This window comes from Sinohyriopsis cumingii, chromosome 10 (assembly GCF_028554795.1).
Source record: "Sinohyriopsis cumingii isolate HCF-2022 chromosome 10, ASM2855479v2, whole genome shotgun sequence".
Classification (NCBI taxonomy): Eukaryota; Metazoa; Mollusca; class Bivalvia; order Unionida; family Unionidae; genus Sinohyriopsis; species Sinohyriopsis cumingii.
The window spans coordinates 35,155,033-35,174,999 of record NC_142970.1 but is presented as its reverse complement, the minus strand read 5'-3'; the positions used below and the strand labels follow the sequence as shown (position 1 = coordinate 35,174,999).

At 38.1% G+C, this 19,967-nt stretch overlaps 1 protein-coding gene across 3 annotated transcripts in view; it reads right to left on the bottom strand.

Moving 5' to 3' along the window:
- Positions 1 to 19,967, bottom strand: part of LOC149789866 (LETM1 domain-containing protein 1-like) — a 69,686-nt gene that overhangs the window by 12,750 nt on the left and 36,969 nt on the right. For all 3 annotated transcript variants that reach the window (XM_089971858.1, XM_089971860.1, XM_089971859.1), the window contains exons 6-7: positions 12,245 to 12,346; positions 11,495 to 11,629 (exon numbers count right to left, since the gene is read on the bottom strand). In XM_089971858.1, coding sequence (XP_089827984.1) covers positions 11,495 to 11,629; positions 12,245 to 12,346 — 237 coding nt within the window. The remainder of the gene's footprint in view (positions 1 to 11,494; positions 11,630 to 12,244; positions 12,347 to 19,967) is intronic.

Below are 19,967 nucleotides of genomic sequence, written 5' to 3'. Positions count from 1 at the left end.
AATGATCTTCAATATGGCTACTATGGTGGCCATATTGGTTATAAGATTTTCACCATCTTCATTTAGAACCAAGTGGGGATCATAAAAAGTCTGTTGTGAAAATATGATATGACCGTCCTTTCTGGAGAAGTAGCTATAAGAAATTTTTTCACTGTGACAGCTATGTTGTATGTCTCAGTAACATCATTTATCATTAGGACCCACTAGACCTTGGGGTCAATGTGTGTGTCAAGTTTCATGGCATTCCTCCAATTAGTTTAGGAGAAGTAATGATAAGAAATTTGTGCTTACAGAAGGATTGATGATGGACAACAAGCTATCATGCAAGCTCTTTTGGTTTATGACCTGCAGATCTATATACAGTGTGACTCCACTACAGAACCATCAGTTATAACACAAATTTGGATATAACACGATTTTCATATACATGAAAAACAAATTTCTTTCTAACAAATATGAAAAATAATGTGTAAAAACTTATAATTTTGGGAAAGAGATCCTGTATGAATTTTAATATAAGACAATTGTGGCAATACTCCTGAAATTTTATGTACAAGTATTTTTCTCATACACAAATAACTTTTTCTTCTTCTAAAAATACGAAAAATAACACCTTAAAAATGTATTCAGGGATTGAGCTGTAATTCACCAATGACTCAAATTGCGATTTTTTGTCCTTACTGGCAACAAAATTTATCAGTCTTTTTGTAACATTGTTTTAAACTTGTATCTTTGGTTTGGAGTTTAGGAAGCCATAAACTTGACATAAAATGCACTAGAATCTATCTATTGTTACATAAACAAATTCTCTTTTCGTATTGACAAACCATCTTAATAGTGCACTGTTGTATCATAATCCACTTATACTGATATCTGACCTGAGTACTGTCTGCTGTGTTAGACTCCAATAGCTACTGGGACTAGCTACAATTGACCAACCTTTGCAGGCTGGAACAGTAACTGATACAATTAACCAAACGACAGCCAATTCCTTTTATGTCTTTTAAATGTACCCAGAAAAAATAGTTCTGCTGAAACTTCAAAGAAAATGAATTACCTCTGAGCATCAATCATTCCGTAAAAATATGAAGCAAATCAAAAAAATCATTCTCAAAGTTCTACAATTATTAGATATTGCCGCCACAATAAGAAACAGGCATTTGTTTGATCCTCCAAAGCAGTCCTTGAGTGGTGACTTCAGTACACATGCATCCTTCATCAAAGAAAGCCAATTACAATCTTCAACAAAAACAAAGAACCTTTCATCAAAAAAGTCAGCACAAACTTTAATACAATCAATGGAATCTGAAGGAATGTTACATTTTCCAAAATGACTGGAATACATTTATTGTGCTGTGAAAGTTTCCTCTTTGCAGTAAAAAAGTTTATATGCCTATGAAGTTACCAATGGCAGCATAAATGCAAAATTAGTTTTCCAGTCTAAAAAACCAATGAATCTTGTCATCAAGTTAGTTGAAGATGTGGTAAACATGTTTGTTAAACTTTTTAATTTGTTCACGTTTTCATTTCCCTATAAATAACCTTATCTCCTGGGTAGCCTTGGCAAGATGATAGCTGTCTCCAGCTGACCAAAATCTAGGCTAATTTAAGTAAATGTACAAGTAGCATGTAAACAACTATAGCCATGTGCTACATGTAACAATATTGTAGATAACTGTTTAGTGTAAATTGGATACAGACATGATGAGGACAATCATGTTTTTTTATAAGTGTTATTTTGAGTTTTCTAATGGGATGTGACTGATACATGAAATTTATAACCTGACTATTCTTGAATTCATGGGTTTTTCATTGACAAGTACAGTACTAAATTGATTATGGATTGTACTAAACAAATGTGTGTTGTCATTGTACAAGTATATTTCAGACTAGTTTGTCATCATTTAATCAAAAGCGCATAATTTTTGCCACTTTTATTAATCTAGCATTTTTTGGGGGTACATATATCATTATGTTTAGCTAACTGGCTTGGTTGGTTATAATACAGTTCAATCTATAACATGGTCAAGTTCTACAGACCCCAACCATGTGTTACTGCAGGGTCACAGTGTATATGCAAGCAATTCAAAATGATTTGTTAAAATGTATGCTTTAAGAAAGATGCATTACATAGAAAAGAATGAGAAAAAATACCTCATTACAAGATATCCATAAAATAAAAGCTGAATGATATTTTCACAGGTAAAGATCACAGATTTCTTATCAAATAAAGTTAAATGTAAACTAATAAGTGAATTTTGTTCAGTATGACACAATTATTGAGGTCACACTGATTTTCTGCATGGCTGATTCATGGTGGATTGTCAAACTGGTTTCCTGTTAGGCCGATTCATGGTGGACTGTAAAATGCAGGTGCTTTCCAAGATCAATTGTGCTCTCCTTGAGTTTACCATTAAAAAAAAAAAAACAGAAGGATTAGCCATGATTCAATTAACTGTAGCTTTTTCTTTCTCGTCTTCAGAGGTCAGTCGATTGTAGGTATAGTCCGGCAGAACAACTGAGTGTATCACAGCAAACAGTACTCAGGCCAGATGTCAACATAAGTGGATTATGATGTAACAATGCACTGTAAAGATGAGTTTGTCAACATGAACAAAGGGTTTGGTTATGTAACAGATTCCAGTGCACTGTGCATCCAAGTTTGTGGCTTCCTTTCATGGTCCCTTTGAATGTCTCCACTCCAAATCCACGACTGTATGTACAAATTAAATAGCCAAAAAGGTTGTCGCCCAAAAATTGCCAAATGGTATATTTTGTTGCCAATAAGACTTTTTTCTCTTGCAATCTGCAACATTGGCGAAGCCCAGGACAATCCCTGCATTTTCTTTCACAGAAAGGTTATTGCAATATGTAAAGCTGTACAATGGCCCCCCTCTTGACCAGTGGCTACCACTTTATATGGTCCAAATCCCATGGCACTGAAATTTTGTGTTCAAAAGTACCCCTCTAGCACAACAAGTGTAAATAATCCAGTTATCCTTATTGCTGTGTTCCTTAGATGCCAGGTTTTGTCACGCTGATAATTTTTGTCTATTATTACCACTCTGGTCAGCATGATGTTCAGTCACCATACTGTAAAAATTGTATGTTAGCTGCTATTCCACATTGTGGCCGCTCTCTCACAGAGTATGAACTGTACCCTATAAGGTTACCCGACTAAAATCAGTCAATCATGAAACAAGCAAACTTCCTTTGTAAACAATAAGCATTCAAGCAATAACTGCAAATTTGTTTCAGAGTTATATAGTTGTCAGTGAAGGAATAAATTGTTGCAAAACACCATCCAACATTATCAGTTTAGGAGGAAATTGTTAAAGCAATCTGAATCAACAAAAAGAAGAGTTCTTTGATCACAGTGAGAAGTTAGATATTCTGTAGAAATGGAAAATAGAATGAATGGAGAGTGATAGTTACAGCTAGATGTTTAAACCTTGATTTTATTAACATGGTGTTTTTGCACCATGACTGATGATTATAACTGTTTAAAAAATAACATTAATAAAAGTTTAATCACATTGAATTCATAACTTACATGTGATTTTCACATGAAAATATTAGATATTCAACCAGATGCACTTTAAGGGATTCATGCTCTACCATATAAAATGAATTTCTGAGACTTCAAGATAAAATCAATTCTTCTTTCTAACTGCTGACTGTTAAAACCACCTCCAATATATCTGATTAGCTACATTCTGATTCATCACCTACTAGACAAAATAAAAAGTATTCTAGTGAAGACCCCATGCCGATATGACCATATGACTTTTCCTTCAGGATTAGTATTGATAACACGATTCTCAACAAGGTAGCTATGGTTGCCATATTGGATGTCACGGATACAAAATAGACAAAAATGTCTTTTAATTAAAACCTCATGTTGATATGACCATCCATTCAGAAGAGATAATTAGATTTTCAAGATGTGACAGCTGTAAGGGACATCTGAGCTGAACCAACTTTATTATGGATCCAGGTAGTGGGCCCCAGGTGGCCAAGTGGTCAACAGTGTTCACCTTTACCAATCACTGACATCCCACCTCAGAGTTCACATCTTGGCCTCGGCCAATGTGGATATGTGAAGAAGCTTGCTGCCAGTAACCTCCAATTGGTTGGTGGTTCTTCCAAGGTTCTTCCTCCACCATATACTCATTGCCATGTATTGTCTATGATGTGCGGAAAAATGGTGCTAAACCCACCAAAAAATGATTCCGTTCCCGAGTTGAATTTGGAAAAAGCAAAAAACAAATAGTTAGTAATCTTGATATGAGAAATGACATAACACAGACCTGGAAACATGAAATTTTACAAGTCAGTGTTTAACTGAAAATAAAACAAAACATGAATGCATTTCCTGAAAGGATTCGAAAAAGACTTCCAATCCGTAAATGTATTTCTCTTCAATTTCAAAGAGACCTTTTTTAAAAACAAAGCTAATTTTTCAATAAATTATGTTTCTTCTATAATACTTGCCCAATCACATTAATGTTTGGAATATAAGCTCTACTACCTCCTGAATCCAGCTCTCCCAATGACAAAAAGTCAACGTTTCGATTCATGGATACAAAGGGTAATTAACTCTTACCCATTACCTCCCTTTGCAACCTACAGGTGGTACTAGTTTTATGCTGACTATAACATCCTGTAACAGGATGCTTGCATTGTGGGTAGGATTAGAAGGTATTAAGTAATGTGATTCAGTAAGTATTCTAGAAGAAACATAATTTACTGAAAAATTGATTTCTTCTTCAAATATGTTCCCTGATCACATTAACATTAGGAGATTAGGAAATAGGTGGCGGGAATTTATATCATTCTACCTATTCCTTAGTTAACCTCTGAGGGAAGAAGATTGGATTGCCCATATGAAGATTAACCTACTCCTAACTTGTGAGTAGCACAACTCCTGGTGAAGCAGTTAAATTTGGGAAGAAGAAATAATGAGATTTTCTTACCACAATTTTGGGCGATTTCAGGATAAAACTGCACATGGTACCCCTCAGGAGGTTGAGCCAGTGCAAAATGGGTCAGGTAACTGCATGTGTGACTGAAACTGGGTCTACCAGATCCAGAATCTGTTGCTGTGGAGTCAAGTCTCATAGATAAAAGCTCTAGAAGGTTGACTGCATGTTAACTGATAGCCTTGACGATACCTTTGATACAGCTATCAGTCAAAAGCAAGGCTTGCAGAGACTGCTCTTTTCTCATGAGCAGAGATCTTCACGTGGTAACTCTGTTGTAGTGATATATCATGCAATGCATATTATCCACTTAAACCATGATGAGAGGGCTTGAGGGGTGATGTCTTCTCTTCCAGGCTTATCTAGGAGAAAGAAGCATCTTTGAGGTCCACAAACTGGTTCAGTCCATTTCAGATAAAGTCTGAGCACACACACCAGCTCCTGTTTGAAGCCTTTTGGGTTGTCCAATATATGATGACTTTTTTGATAGCCCACTGATAGCAGTCGTTACTGGTGACAAAATTATGCTGCATCATAAATTGCTTAATTGAAATTGAAGGTAGGCTGGGTCAAAAGAAATAGCATGTTATTCACACTGACTCTGCATACCAAAGCAAACACTATCAGGAAACATATTTTACATGAAAGGAGCTTCAATGAGGTCCTGGTTAAAGAAGAAAATTTGATTCAGCCATGTCTGAACCCAGGAAAGATTCCATTGAGGACACAATGTGAGTGATTTAGGCCTATGCAAGTCAAAGCTGGACAACAAGTCAGGGAGGTCCAAGATCCTCCATACCATGATGACAGAATATGATCTTAATAGTAATCAGAGCGAACTTTTTCTCCTTGAACAGGCAAACAAAAAGGTTAGCTACTTGTAAGACAAAGGCACTCAAAAGAATCATGTTTCTGACTTTGCACTAGTTCTTGAAAACGTGCCACTTCCCTTCATAAGCCTTTAAATGGGAGGGCTGTCTAGCTCGTGCAGTTCTTTCCATGATTGAAGGGTTGAATTGTTTCTGCTGCAAGGCTTCCTGAACAATAGCTAGGCATGAAGGAGAAGACATCCAGGCAAGGATGGAACACATGGATCCAAGGCTGATTGAGAAGATTCAGCTTATTTGGGATCTTCCTAGGTAGATCTTCTATCACTAGATCTGTCCTAGCAGAAAGGGGCAAATCTGAATCATTTTGTACTTATGGCCATTCAATTTATGTATAACCTTCTTTGGAACTTTGATTGCTAGAGGGGACAGGCAGAGGCTCACTGACCCTACTAACTGAGAGAAAGAGCAAGCCTTGTGATCTGGTACTGGGGAAATGATGGTGAACAGTTTGTGATTCCACCTGGTTGCAAAAAGATCATTCATCAGATGTCCCCATGACTGATGGATTGAGAGACCATTTTGTATTGAGAATCTGTTCTCTCCTTAACAGACAATCGGCCAAGACATTTAGTCTGCCAGGAATATGTCTGATCTGGATGTTGATGCAGTGTTGTGTGCACCAATGGTGGAATGCCCAGACCAGAATGAGGTTGGGGTCGTTTGGTACCACCCTGATTGAGGAAGAACATCACCACCACTGAGTTGTCTGACATGATGAGCATGACACTGAAGATGGTAGCTACAAAAATGAAAGATGATAGTTTTCATTTCCATGAGCTTGATGTGTAGACCTGTTGCCTCTGGACCCAACTGGTTTCTATACTGGTAAGAGATGGGCTCCCCAACCACAGGTGCTTTCATCTGTATACATGATCACATCTGGTTGTGGCTGCTTGAGAGGTATTAATGTCATCAGCCAACCTCGGCTGCACCACTGATCCAAGAATGATACAATCTCACTCGTTAGACTGATCCTGTAATTGAGTAGCATGGAAAAGGGTCACTCTTGAGCTGTTTTCTGCAATGGGAGCATGTGGAGGTGATATAGCAAGATAAGATCTACTGCATAAAAATCATCCAAGAAGTTGCAGAAACTACCTGGCTGTGATTCATTTCATTTCAGATATGGATTCTGCGAGAAGGACCACCAAAGGCATGGAAGACACACCAGGATGAGGTGGGTGAGAAAGTCCATACCCAGATGGATGTACCCGATGGATGAACTGATGGTGTACATGGGTGACTTTCCAACTGATCAGAAAAAAACAAGAGTATGTAAAAGGGATAAGAGATCGTTCTTTCCTTTGACTAGAATGGAATTGACCATGTTTCTGGAGGATTTCATCCAAATACACCACTGTGGAAGGGAATAAAGTTGTATAGAACAGGGATACAACATAGTGGTTGTTGCTGTAGGGTTTAATGCCATTTATCGGCATGAGATAGGCTATACATGGCGGCCAGTATAAATGGAAGCTACTGACAAGCTTTCTCACATACTCACAATGGCCAAACTGCGAGACTTGAACCCATGCAGAAAGAGGTGAGATGGCAATGATTGGTAACGGTGAGCACTTTAGACCACTTGGCCAGTTGGGGCCCCCAACATAGTGGAGTAAGTGCATAAAGACCAATGGACTTGTGTCAAAGCTGGGTGAGAGTACAAAAATGATAATTTCCTCAGTAACTACAAGAATCTCCATAAGTATGGATAGACAGGAATGTGAGAATATGCGTCTGACAGATTGAGACAGATGGCATAGATTGTCTGGACGGATGGAAAGGCAGACTGACCTTGCATCTTGAATTTCTCATGATGTATGAACTATTTAGATGACCGAGGTCAAATATGGATTGGAGCTTGCCAATGGCCATCCTGACCAGAAAAAGCTTGGAGGAAAACTCTGGAGAGCATGGATTCTGAACAATGCTCACCACCTGCTTCTTGATGAGTGTCCCAATAGCTTGCTGCAAAAATTTGTCCTTTACCAAGTCCAATGGTACTGCCATCAGGAAATGAGAGGACAAATGGGGAGGATACTGGCTAAATGAGATATGAAGCTTCCCCAAGACAATTGATTGTACATTAGCTAGGCAGAAAGAGATCAATTCTGGATGAAAACACAAGAGTTTTGCACTTATCAGTCAGGGACATGAATCAATGCAAAAAAGGGGAGGCATGGGGAAACTTTGTTTCCTATCCCTTCGATACAACTGCCTCCAAAACTGATTAGCAGATTGTTTTCATTTACATGACTGGAATTGCAGATGGTTGTTGGGATGTGTGGCTTTCGATCTTGTATCCCCTTGTCTCCAGTCATCATGTCACTGATGGTGAATTGGAGATGTTGTATAAGGGATAAGGAAGGTCAGTTCTTGAAGTGCCTGCCTCTGCCATTCTGTTAACTTCCCACTGAACAGTAGAGGTGATCCAAATGTCTTTAACCACTGTACTGAAGCAGACAAAGCCAGAATGACCACAGTATAGTTCTGGTGTAAAGCAGGGAGTTTTGTGAAGAAGGCACTAGAATGGGCCTTATACCAGCAAGCTTGGAAAGGACACTCGAACCTGACTCTCAGAAAAATATAGGCTTTGGAATTGCCTGTGTCACTGATCAATGCTAAGAGACTCTCTGCAGTTTTCTTAATATTTCCCAACTGTAGGGAAAGACAGACAGAACGGCTGACTTTTTCATCAAAAACAACTGAAGCTTTGACCCTGTATACTGGTGTAGAAGGGGGTTGGTGGCGGACACTGTAGAAGGGGGTTTATGGTCGACATTCTTAGTTTGGTGACACCCCATAAATTCCTCTTTTTCCACCGTAAAACTGTACTCAGTCCACTCTATGGTGCGATTTTAGCATGAACCATAATTAAGTTTATTCCCACAATCAGTATGAGGGTCATCCAGCTTGGGGTCAAGATCAATATCTATACAATACATTTCTGGACACATAAGATTGTCATGGCACTGTCCAAGAGAGTATGGCATGAGGAAATGGCAAAAACATATCCACAGGATGTAGTTTTCGAATCAGATTGCTTGTTGATAACAGTAATGTATTATGGCAGATTGTTGGATCTAACAGTAACATCCTGGCAATGTTAATGTTCCATGGCTCAACTTGATGAGGCACAGGAAGATATGAAATGGAAGCCATGTGGTCACTTAACAGTACAGATCAAGATCTGGATAGTTGGACAGCAAGGTTGGTAAAAAAATGACATCAAAACTAAGGTACAGCTAGACAGTATAGATGGAGCAAAAGTGATGGCACAGTTCAGTGAAGTCATTTATAAACCCATGCACTCAGACTAACAGGCCCTAAGGCAATGCTTGGACATACAGGGGTATTTAGACCACCTGGGCTGCCTAGAATTGGGTTGAAACTCCCCAAAGTGTTGAAATTCTTGAACAGAACAGAGGAAGACAGAAGGATGGGGAAAGATTTGCCAGAACTAATCAACTCTGTCATTGGTTATTGTACGAAATAAAGCATATGTAACTCCAGAGATGGTGTACATGGTGGAGAGGTCACAGCTTCGTCTGTTCCTCCTGCTTCCATTATGTAATGGTGTCCTCCACCTGGTTGGCCATGATCAAAACAGAAAAACTCTCAGACATCTGATGACAAACACTGTAGGCAATTTTACAACTAGAATTGTCAAACTCTGCTTAACCAAGCATAACTGTGGTAAAAATATTTCAGAATTTTAAATCTGGTGAAATTATTAGCAAAAATTCTCTGCAAACAAACTTCCCCCTGGGAATTATTTTAACACAAAATTTTGTTGCACATAAATATGTATAGAAAATTTTCATATATAATGCCATGGTATGCATCAGAGACGCTTTTAGCTGTTCATCATAGATGCTACAGTGCGTTATTATTGAATTCCCACACAAAGATGCTACACTACATTATAACTGAATTCCCAGAAATAGATGCTACACTGCATTATTATTGAATTCCCACACAAAGATGCTACACTACATTATAACTGAATTCCCAGAAATAGATGCTACACTGCATTATTATTGAATTCCTACACAAAGATGCTACACTGCATTACTGAATTCCCACACATTAAAGCTACACTGCATTATTATTGAATTCCCACACAAAGATGCTACACTACATTATAACTGAATTCCCAGAAATAGATGCTACACTGCATTATTATTGAATTCCTACACAAAGATGCTACACTGCATTACTGAATTCCCACACATTAAAGCTACACTGCATTATTATTGAATTCCCACACAAAGATGCTACACTACATTATAACTGAATTCCCAGAAATAGATGCTACACTGCATTCTTATTGAATTCCCACACAAAGATGCTACACTACATTATTAATGAATTCCCACAAATAGATGCTACACTGCATTATTATTAAATTCCCACATGAAGATAAAACACTACATTATTAATGAATTCCCACAAATAGATGCTATACTACATTATTATTGAATTCCCACACAAAGATGCTACACTGCATCATTAGTGAAGTCCCAGAAGTAGAAGTTACAGTGGATTATTATTTAATTCCCACAAATCATTTCTCCTTGTTAAATTCCTTACAGCCACAAGAATGTAAAATTCATTTTACCAACTAGTCTTCTAAAAATAAAATTTTATTTTATGCTAGGCAGTGAATTACTGGATTCTCTGAGAGAAATAATCTTGATATTTCTCTGGAGAGAAAAAATATAATTTTCCACTAACCATCAATAGACATGGATAACATTATAGCCATGTAATTTGAAGTTATTCTTAGATGCGTACGTTGTTGTGAAGTTAATTTGGCTGCCTCCATTAAAGTCCACTCGAGTTAAAATCCAACAACGCACACATTATTTTTTCTTAATGTGCTATTTTACTTTGAATTGGGAATAAAAATTATGTTACTGTTCATATTTTCTGTGTGAATAATCACAAAACAGAAGAAAAGTAAACTGCACAACCAATCAGATGGTAAATCACCTCATTATTATGCATGGCTGTCATTCATAATCAAAATCATGTAAAATCTTGATGATACAAACCTCATCAAAATCTAATCAGAAATATGGTTGTGGGGTGTTCACACCCATGATCAAACTTGTACAAGTTCTTGATGGTAAGAAATTGCACATCAAGGCTGACTGAAATCTGATCTGAAGCCTTGAATATGTTCAAAAGCAACTGCTGATGAATGGAAGAATGACAGATGCAGGGCCGTACTATAATGGCTGACAGATGGAAAAATGACAGATACAGGACCATACTATAATGCCTGACAGATAGAAAAATGACAGATGCAGGGCCATACCATAATGGCTTACAGATGGAAAAATGACAGATGCAGGGCCATATTATAATGGCTGACAGATGGAAAAATGACAGATGCTGGGCCATACCTATAATAGCTGACAGATGAATGATAGATGCAGGCCCATACAATGGTGGATGTACAGATGGAGGGATGACAGATGCAAGGCCATACTGTAAGTTCACTTGGCCTTTGGCCAGATGAGCTAAAAGGAATAAGATGACACAGTTTCAGGACGTATAATCTACATATAAAAAATAATCACATAAAAAAAATGTAAAGATCTTTATATAAAGCACCTGCTGTAGTTCCTGGTCACTTAGATTGTCCAATCCATATCGTAATAGTGCCAGGTCAATGTGAAGTTGCACCAGCCCATCTTGATGTAACCGTGACCGTCGAAGGGAAAAACCAAAACACTGCCCCAAATGACGCTGAAAATATGCAGTCACATGCTTAAAAGTGAGTCATGGAATATCTACTAACAAACAATGATTAATAATATAATTACCCATTTTATGTTCTCCATTTCAGCTTAATTCAAAATAACATGCTATTGCAACATTTCAATCAATACAATATACAAGAAAATTTCAAATGATTATATGATCTCACTTGAAGTAAGCTTTATCAGATCAACTCTCCTGTGTGACCTTAAACTTTCACTTTGATAGGCAAAACTGAGGAAAAGGGTGTCTGTCTTTAAAAATGGCCTTCATTAGGCAATACAAACTTTTAATAAATCCTGGGATCAAGAAAAACACAAACATCCACAAAGTCTTAAGTATCAATTTTACAAAATGAAGTTTGACATGAAATTAATGTACAGTCTAATTAGCTAGCTTCAAACCCAAAATATGTATGGTAAATAGTAGTTCATATGGTGCATTGACTCAACAAATGATTTAGCACAGCTATAGGGCATGAAAACATTCTGGTAGACAAATAACATTCATGAAATTGGCATTCCAGTGAATGAATCATTTCTATTGCTTTATTATTTTTTTGCACTTCAATTTTCTCATTTTTACAATCTATTTGACACTTACAACATAAGCAATAGAGAGTCTTTCAACATGAAATGGAAAAGATTCAAACAATGGCTTTATCTGCAGAATTTCCTCAGTAGATGGTTGTGTTGCATGTTCCACCTGCAAGAAAGAAAAAAAGAAGGATCATTAATTACTGTTTGGTTATCTCAAACTATAGGTAAATTAACAAGAAAGGTTTGTGCTTTAGAAAATATGGTGTCCAGTACTATCAACACTATTGTCTGAAAGCAAACAATCAGCACCAAAACACTATAACAACTTGGAAGCAAACAAATAACACCAAAACACAATAACAACTTGGAGGCAAACAATTAACACCAAAACACAATAACAACTTGGAAGCAAGCAATTAACACCAAAACACAATAACAATTTGGAAGCAATCAACACCAAAACACAACAACTTGGAGGCAAACACCAAAACACAAAAAAGCAACTCATGTGCTGTAGTACATCCAACCCAACATGAACTGAATCTTCATCAAACAGTACTTTACTCATCAAATGAACTGATTGTAAACAGAAAAGGATGTGAATTTTTTTATCTTCTGCTTCCAGTTCAAAGTTCATACAGAAATATGAACCCCAGATTGTGTCCAAACCCTGACAAGTGTTTGGAAGGTTGTACATTTTGTCCCATGGCTATTATCTCACCTTTCTGTGACTTAAATGAACTTAGGAATAAACATGGATATACCGTGTACAGGAGAACTCTGAGCTCTTCAAGTGCTGTGGGTCTGTTCTGAATTTATGCAAGCTATGGGACTGAACAGATAAGCCAAGTAAATGACTAACTTACATTTTCTGCATTTGTAGCAAGCCTGAGTAACCTTAAACATATACACATGAATCTGAGATTGCCAAAATAGTCAGTGACATATGCAGAATTTCTCTGAGGTAGGTAGTTTTTTTTAGGGAGGGGGAAAAACTAATTTTAATAGTGCACTACTTACCTATCACTAGTACACTACTGTACTTTCCGGGATGGAAATTACCTGTGTCCATGTAATAAAAATCCATCCTCCTGTTGGTTGGAAAGTTCCTGAAATTCACAACTGGACAGAAGACAGACCCAGTCTGTCCCCCATCTTAGACAGAACCAGTCTGTGCCCCACCTTAGACAGACACAGTCTGTCCTCCACCTTATAGGCAAATGCATCATAACTGGCTGTCATCATCTTTTTCTGAGACAGATAATACTTGAGGGATATTAGGAATGGGTGCGAGGAAGAAATATGTAAATAGCAAGAGGTACTATATAATGAATGAATCAGCAATACCTCGGACCACACCATCTGTAATCTTCATGAATGAGTGGTCTCTCTTAGTAAGGATAAATCAATCAGCAATACCTTGGACCACATCATCTGTAATCTTCATGAATGAGTGGTCTCTTAGTAAGGATAAATTAATCAGCAACAGCTTGGACCACATCATCTGTAATCTTCATGAATGAGTGGTCCCTCTTAGTAAGGATAAATTAATCAGCAATAGCTTGGACCACATCATCTGTAATCTTCATGAATGAGTGGTCCCTCTTAGTAAGGATAAATTAATCAGCAATAGCTTGGACCACATCATCTGTAATCTTCATGAATGAGTGGTCCCTCTTAGTAAGGATAAATTAATCAGCAATAGCTTGGACCACATCATCTGTAATCTTCATGAATGAGTGGTCTCTCTTAGTAAGGATAAATGAATTAGCAATAGCTTGGACCACATCATCTGTAATCTTCACGAATGAGTGGTCTCTCTTAGTAAGGATAAATGAATTAGCAATAGCTTGGACCACATTGGTTTTAATCTTAGAAATGATAAGCCCCAATATTGCAAGAACAATCCACCTAGAAAATGTGAATGCTTAAAAGTCAACAGATCCATTAAAATGATGGAAAAGTAATTTCCTTCTCCCTTTCAATGTGGCCATATAAAACCTTAAGACCAAACTAGGCATAAGAGTTGATCTTGATCATCCCCAGTACAGATATGACTGTGACTGGTAATCTGTGCTGGGAGTGGAGTTACAAAAGGAAGCCAGATTTCCTGGCAAAGAACCTGGTTGATAAAGGAGAAACCAACTCATATTTGCTGTTGAACTGCAAATGACTTTTTTCTATAGACTGGGCATGAATCACACTCCTTTATCTGGCAGATACTTAGGACATCAGGAAAACAATAAATTTATGGACAGGTTTCTCTGAAGAAGTTTCACCAACAGATCCTACTGCATCTTCACTAGCCAAGGTTCCGACATATTAACCCTACCAACATCCTGGCAGATCAGTCAGATATTTCAGTGCTTTGGGGCTGTGAATTTCATTGAAACATCCAATCAAAATCAACCTGTAAAAATTTTAACATTGTTCCTACATGATCAAGAGAAGTGGAGCACACAACTGGAATGAACCCATAAATAAGCAATTTTCCACTCCCATGTCCATGTCTGTCCAAAATACATCCTTTCTCTCAAATACACCTTTAATGGTTCCTCTTTGGTATGTAGTCTTACTATCAATGTTAAAAATACAAAGTATCCTTTCGAAGTCAATTGCCTCAACCATTTTCAGCTCATGTTCCAAGTATTGCTGTTACACGTTTTTGGTTAGTTGGCATTTCATACTAAGGAAGGCAACTATGAAATTTAATAGATGTAACTAGGACAAAGCACTGAAATATCTGATCGATCTGCCAAGATGTAGATAGTGTTAACATATCAGAACCATGGCTAGTGAATATGTTCATAGTAGGGTTTTGACAAAGACCAGAACCTGCATGAAAGATTCCATCTGAGCTTAGTGAATGGGACCACTCAAAATACCAAATAGGACTGGCCTTTTGACAAACTGAGTATGTTGGAAAGGGCTGTCCTTCAGCTCTTAATAGTGGAAACCCAGCACTGCCTCTCTTCAAGCAGGAATAACAGCCAGCAACTGCACTCATAGAGTGAGAGCTAGGATTAAAGCATTTCCTACTGCACCAACCTCACAAGATTCTCCATTTTGCATCAAGACATCGTATGTGGTCCATCTCCTAGTCTTAATACAATGGGCTATCATGCTTGAAACATTGTCCAGGCAGAGAGATTGCTCAAGATTAGCCAAGCATGAAGTAGTATAATCTGTGGGCTGTTTCGGCAACGAGTCCTTTGCATCAATGCCTTGTGCTGATCTATATAGGTCAATAAAACTGGTGAACCACAATTGTTGATGCCACAGCGGGGCTATCAAAATGAACTGAACAGTGGAAATTCTTACTTTGTTCAACACTTGCAGAATCTAAATCAGTTATCAAAATTTTTCTGCATTTGTATCAAGACTTGAGTAATCTTAAGCATATACCTGTGAATCTGAGATTTAAAAAAATATTCAGTGATGTCATTAGTTCTCTAGGGGAGGAGGAAACAGCATAAAATAAACTCAGAGAGGCTATCAAAATGAGGTGAACAGTGGAAATTCTGACTTGTGCAGCAATTTCCGAACTATTTTAAATGGTGGGAAGGCATAGTGAACAGACAATCTCACCTCAGACTGAATGTGTCCACTGCCTTGGCCCTCTATCTGGGACTTAGCAGATGTAAAGGGAAGCTTCTTGTTTATTCTCATTGAAATCAGGTCCACTAACGGTACACAGTCTGAATAGGTATTCTGCCATGATTTGGCATTTGAAATTTGAGCAGCAAATGGGAGGTAGTTGATTCAGAAAATGAGATGGCTGCTGACTCGTAAAGTTCATCTGTGGATGAAATGACAGCTGCTGATATGGATTTGACCTCTTCTCCATCTGCCAATGAGTCTCTCCACCAAGGCTGAGACTAATATAGATATAAAAAAACAGAGGACTGATTAGAAAGAACTTTAAAAGCATTAAGGTCTGCCTCTGTAACTCCACAAAAAGACTGAATAGCAGCAAGATAAAAATGAATGGTACAGATTGTAGAGCACTGGAATGGCATGGCTTATGTGGGGACAATTATAAGAAGGCATCTTGTCTCATTATCTTGAGATTACATCACACTATCAGCGTGCTAACCATGGTGTTGTGCATTGCTCTGTTAACCACATAGTGAAACAACAAGTTCATTTGAAAGCATGAACATTACTCATCTCTCCACGGTGCACAAGTCTGCTTGTTTATGCCATATCAAGCAAAGATGTTACTACTATACTATATACTGTGTGGATCTTGGATCTTGTCAGATTAATCATGGGTATTTTATCTGATTTCAACTGACTGAGGGAGCTGTTAGAACGTGAAAAGTTTTTTCTTGTCCTCAATGTCCACAAAAGCCTGCAGTCTATGCCAGGCTCACTGAGATATTTACTGGAGTCAGTCTATGCCAGGCTTACTGAGATATTTACTGGAGTCAGGCTATGCCAGGCTTACTGAGATATTTACTGGAGTCAGGCTATGCCAGGCTTACTGAGATATTTACTGGAGTCAGGCTATGCCAGGCTTACTGAGATATTTACTGGAGTCAGGCTATGCCAGGCTTACTGAGATATTTACTGGAGTCAGGTTATGCCAGGCTTAATGAGATATTTACTGGAGTCAGGCTATGTCAGGCTTACTGATATATTTTCTTAACTGCAATTTTAAACCTATTTCCATTCACTTCAATGTACAGTCAGAGGGAATAAGCTCACAGAGGTTTCCACTGTAACTTACTCTAGAAAATGTCCTCTCCTGGTTAACCTTCCTTCTCCGTGTATACATACCAAGCTGATGGGGAAAAAACTAAGAGTATATATTGTTACCTGCCAAAGGATCAGTTGACTAACTGGATTGGCTGGTCAGAAGTCAACATAAAGTAACTTTTAAAGTAAATTATGTTTCTCCAAGAATACTTACCCAATCACATTACATTAGGAATATTAGCCATCAACCTTACAAATCCAGCCCTACTAAAAGACGAAAATTTGCCTTTCCATATGGTTTAATAGAAAAAGAGCAAAAACTCTTGCCCATTACCTACTCCTGATACCTCCAGCTATTGCCAGTTGTTAGCTGAGCGAGATACTAACAAGGATACTCACTTGACAGGGTGGTTGGGAGGGTGTTTAAAAAAATATGATTGGGTAAGTATTCTTGGTGAAACATAATATTCTTAAAACTTCAGCTTTCTCCTTTGAATATGTTCCCCAACCACAATACAATAGGAAAATAAGTAGGAGGATGAGGGGATGCTGAGCATCCAACCTCTACCTCACGTATCCTTCTGGGCATGAATGATTCCCCATGTGAAAGAAAACCCATTCTCCTAATGGCACAAGCAACACTGACTGGGATCCCTTGACCTGGGACTCATATATATAGTTGAGAAGATGAAGTTGAGATTTCACCAACAAATATTTTCACTGGCAAATCCAGCAAAGCTAACAGGTTCTGTTGATTGATGTAGTTGGGCCTGGTGGCCATCTGTAGTGCTGCCGCCAGTCCTACCAGATCCAAAGTTTGTCTCTGTGATGCTAAATCTCTGACATAAAAACCTGAGAAGGTTGACTCTGCATGCCAGCCAACAGCTTATATAATATCTTGGATTGAAACATTGGGTTTGAAAAGCAAGCCCACAAAGATGGCTCTAATCTCTTGAGCTGTGATCTTCATGAAGCAACTCTCATCTTAAGAGATCTTGTTGTTCTTGTTGTTCTTGTTGTTGTGGGGTTTAACACCATTTTTCAGCACACGATAGGCTATATATGGCGGCCAGTATTAATGGTGGAGGAAGAACCCGGGAAAACCCCAGAAAGAACCACCGACCCACGAGAAGCTACTGGCATGCTTTCTCACATACCTACATTGGCTGAATCTGAGACTCGAACCGGCGCAGACAGAGATGAGATGGCAGTGATCCATAACGGAGAACGCTTTAGACCACTCGGCCACTCGGGGCCCCCTTAAGAGATCTCAAAGTACTCCGAGCATATAACCCACTTCAGTCACTAAGGTGGCGCTCTACAGTTTCATATTTTGCAAAGGGTTAGAATTTTAAAGAAAAAGAATTTCCCTGGATTTCCTCACTGATTATACTGGCTATTTAAAAAAGACCTTGTATATATAAGCTTTAATTCAAAGAACCTTTAATTCCCTTTATTTTGGTGTATGATTGATGGGTGTACTATGGGTTATAGAGCATACAGCTTGGGATTACTCCAGATGTGCACCTTTCAAAAATGTACTAACTCCACTTGGTCATTTTCACTTCCTGAACTTCAGAGGTAAATTGTATAAAAAAGAGCTGATAACTTTTTTTTACATTTTATATATTTGGTAATTCATTCATTGCACTTTCAGAAGCTGGTATTGTCTAGTCTGGCAAAATTCATTTTCCCTATTTTAACAGCTGCTATGGATAGTGTACTTTAGACTAATTCAGGCTGATTTTTCAGCACAAGGGAGCAGTAATTTTAGTTAGCAGTGTGCTTAGATCATGTACAATTTCCAAAAGTACAATATCCAAAGAAATATCATCCCCATTACATTAATGTAGCTTAGAGGTATGCCTACATTCTCTCCATTGTGCATGTTTTAAATGCAAACAACTTCATCTTACATATGTCACTCTCTCAAAAGTACATAATAACTGGTGAGCACCCGCTAAGCAAAGGCTTGAGGGGTGATGTATTGTTTTCCGGTCTTCACCAGAAGGAAGAGGCATTTGTGCACGCCACTACTTGTCTTTGTGTGTCTCAAGTTGAGAAGACATATTAGGTTGCATGAAGACTCAATTCCATCCTCAATAAAACTTCACTAACTTCCTCTTGTGGACAAGCAGTGAACACATGGAAGTCTGGCACTGCTGGCAAGGCAGGCTGGTTTGCCAGCAGAATGGTTGGCCTGAAAGCTGGTGGTATAGAAGACAGTTGGGATGGACAAAGATCTCTCACTAAAATCCTATGCTAGAACAGCTGGATGGCTGGTGATGGTGCAGTATTAATATGTACTAGATGGACAGATCTACCAACAAGATCCCTGTATGAACTATTTGGTTGTACCATTTCAACGAAAAGGTCCCCAGTCCCCATACTGGGATGGTTCGACTGCCAGTGTCTGCTGGATGGTTGGCAATGTCGGGACAGTCAGTGACTGATAGACAGCCAGAAACAGTATGCAGTATTAAGAGCTGGATCCAATGAATCCAGCATGAACAACATGTGCCCAACCTACAGGCCTGATGGCCATGTTTGAGGACTTATGTCTCATGGGATGTCTAAAATTGGGTAATATACCCCCAATTAGTATCGCCAACAATGAACCATATATTGACTTCCTTAAATTATCGTCTTTCCTTCCCTTCAACACCAAATGGATGATAGCTGTGAACATGCATTTCATGTGTATAGAAAACATTCCTCCTGAAATGACACAATAGAAAACAAAGCATAGATAAGCAAATTAGTATGTGACTAACTAGCTAATAACATACATTGCCAGTCAGTATATCACTAATTACCTAAAATGGAAGCCGAGACTTCCACTGACTACATACTATAAAGCATAGTATAAACAAAACAGGAGTCATGGCAGACTTCCATGCTCTGAAGCTGCATACAGACTAGTTCATTTAAATTGACATTCTGCTTAAATGACACAAAAACACAAACTAAAGAAGAAACAAGTAATGTGTTGAAATAACTAGTCGCTAAAACTCTGTAGTAACTAACAGATCAGTGAAAGTGTCATATGCCTTGTTATAAACTTATGCACAAAATAATTAAACCAT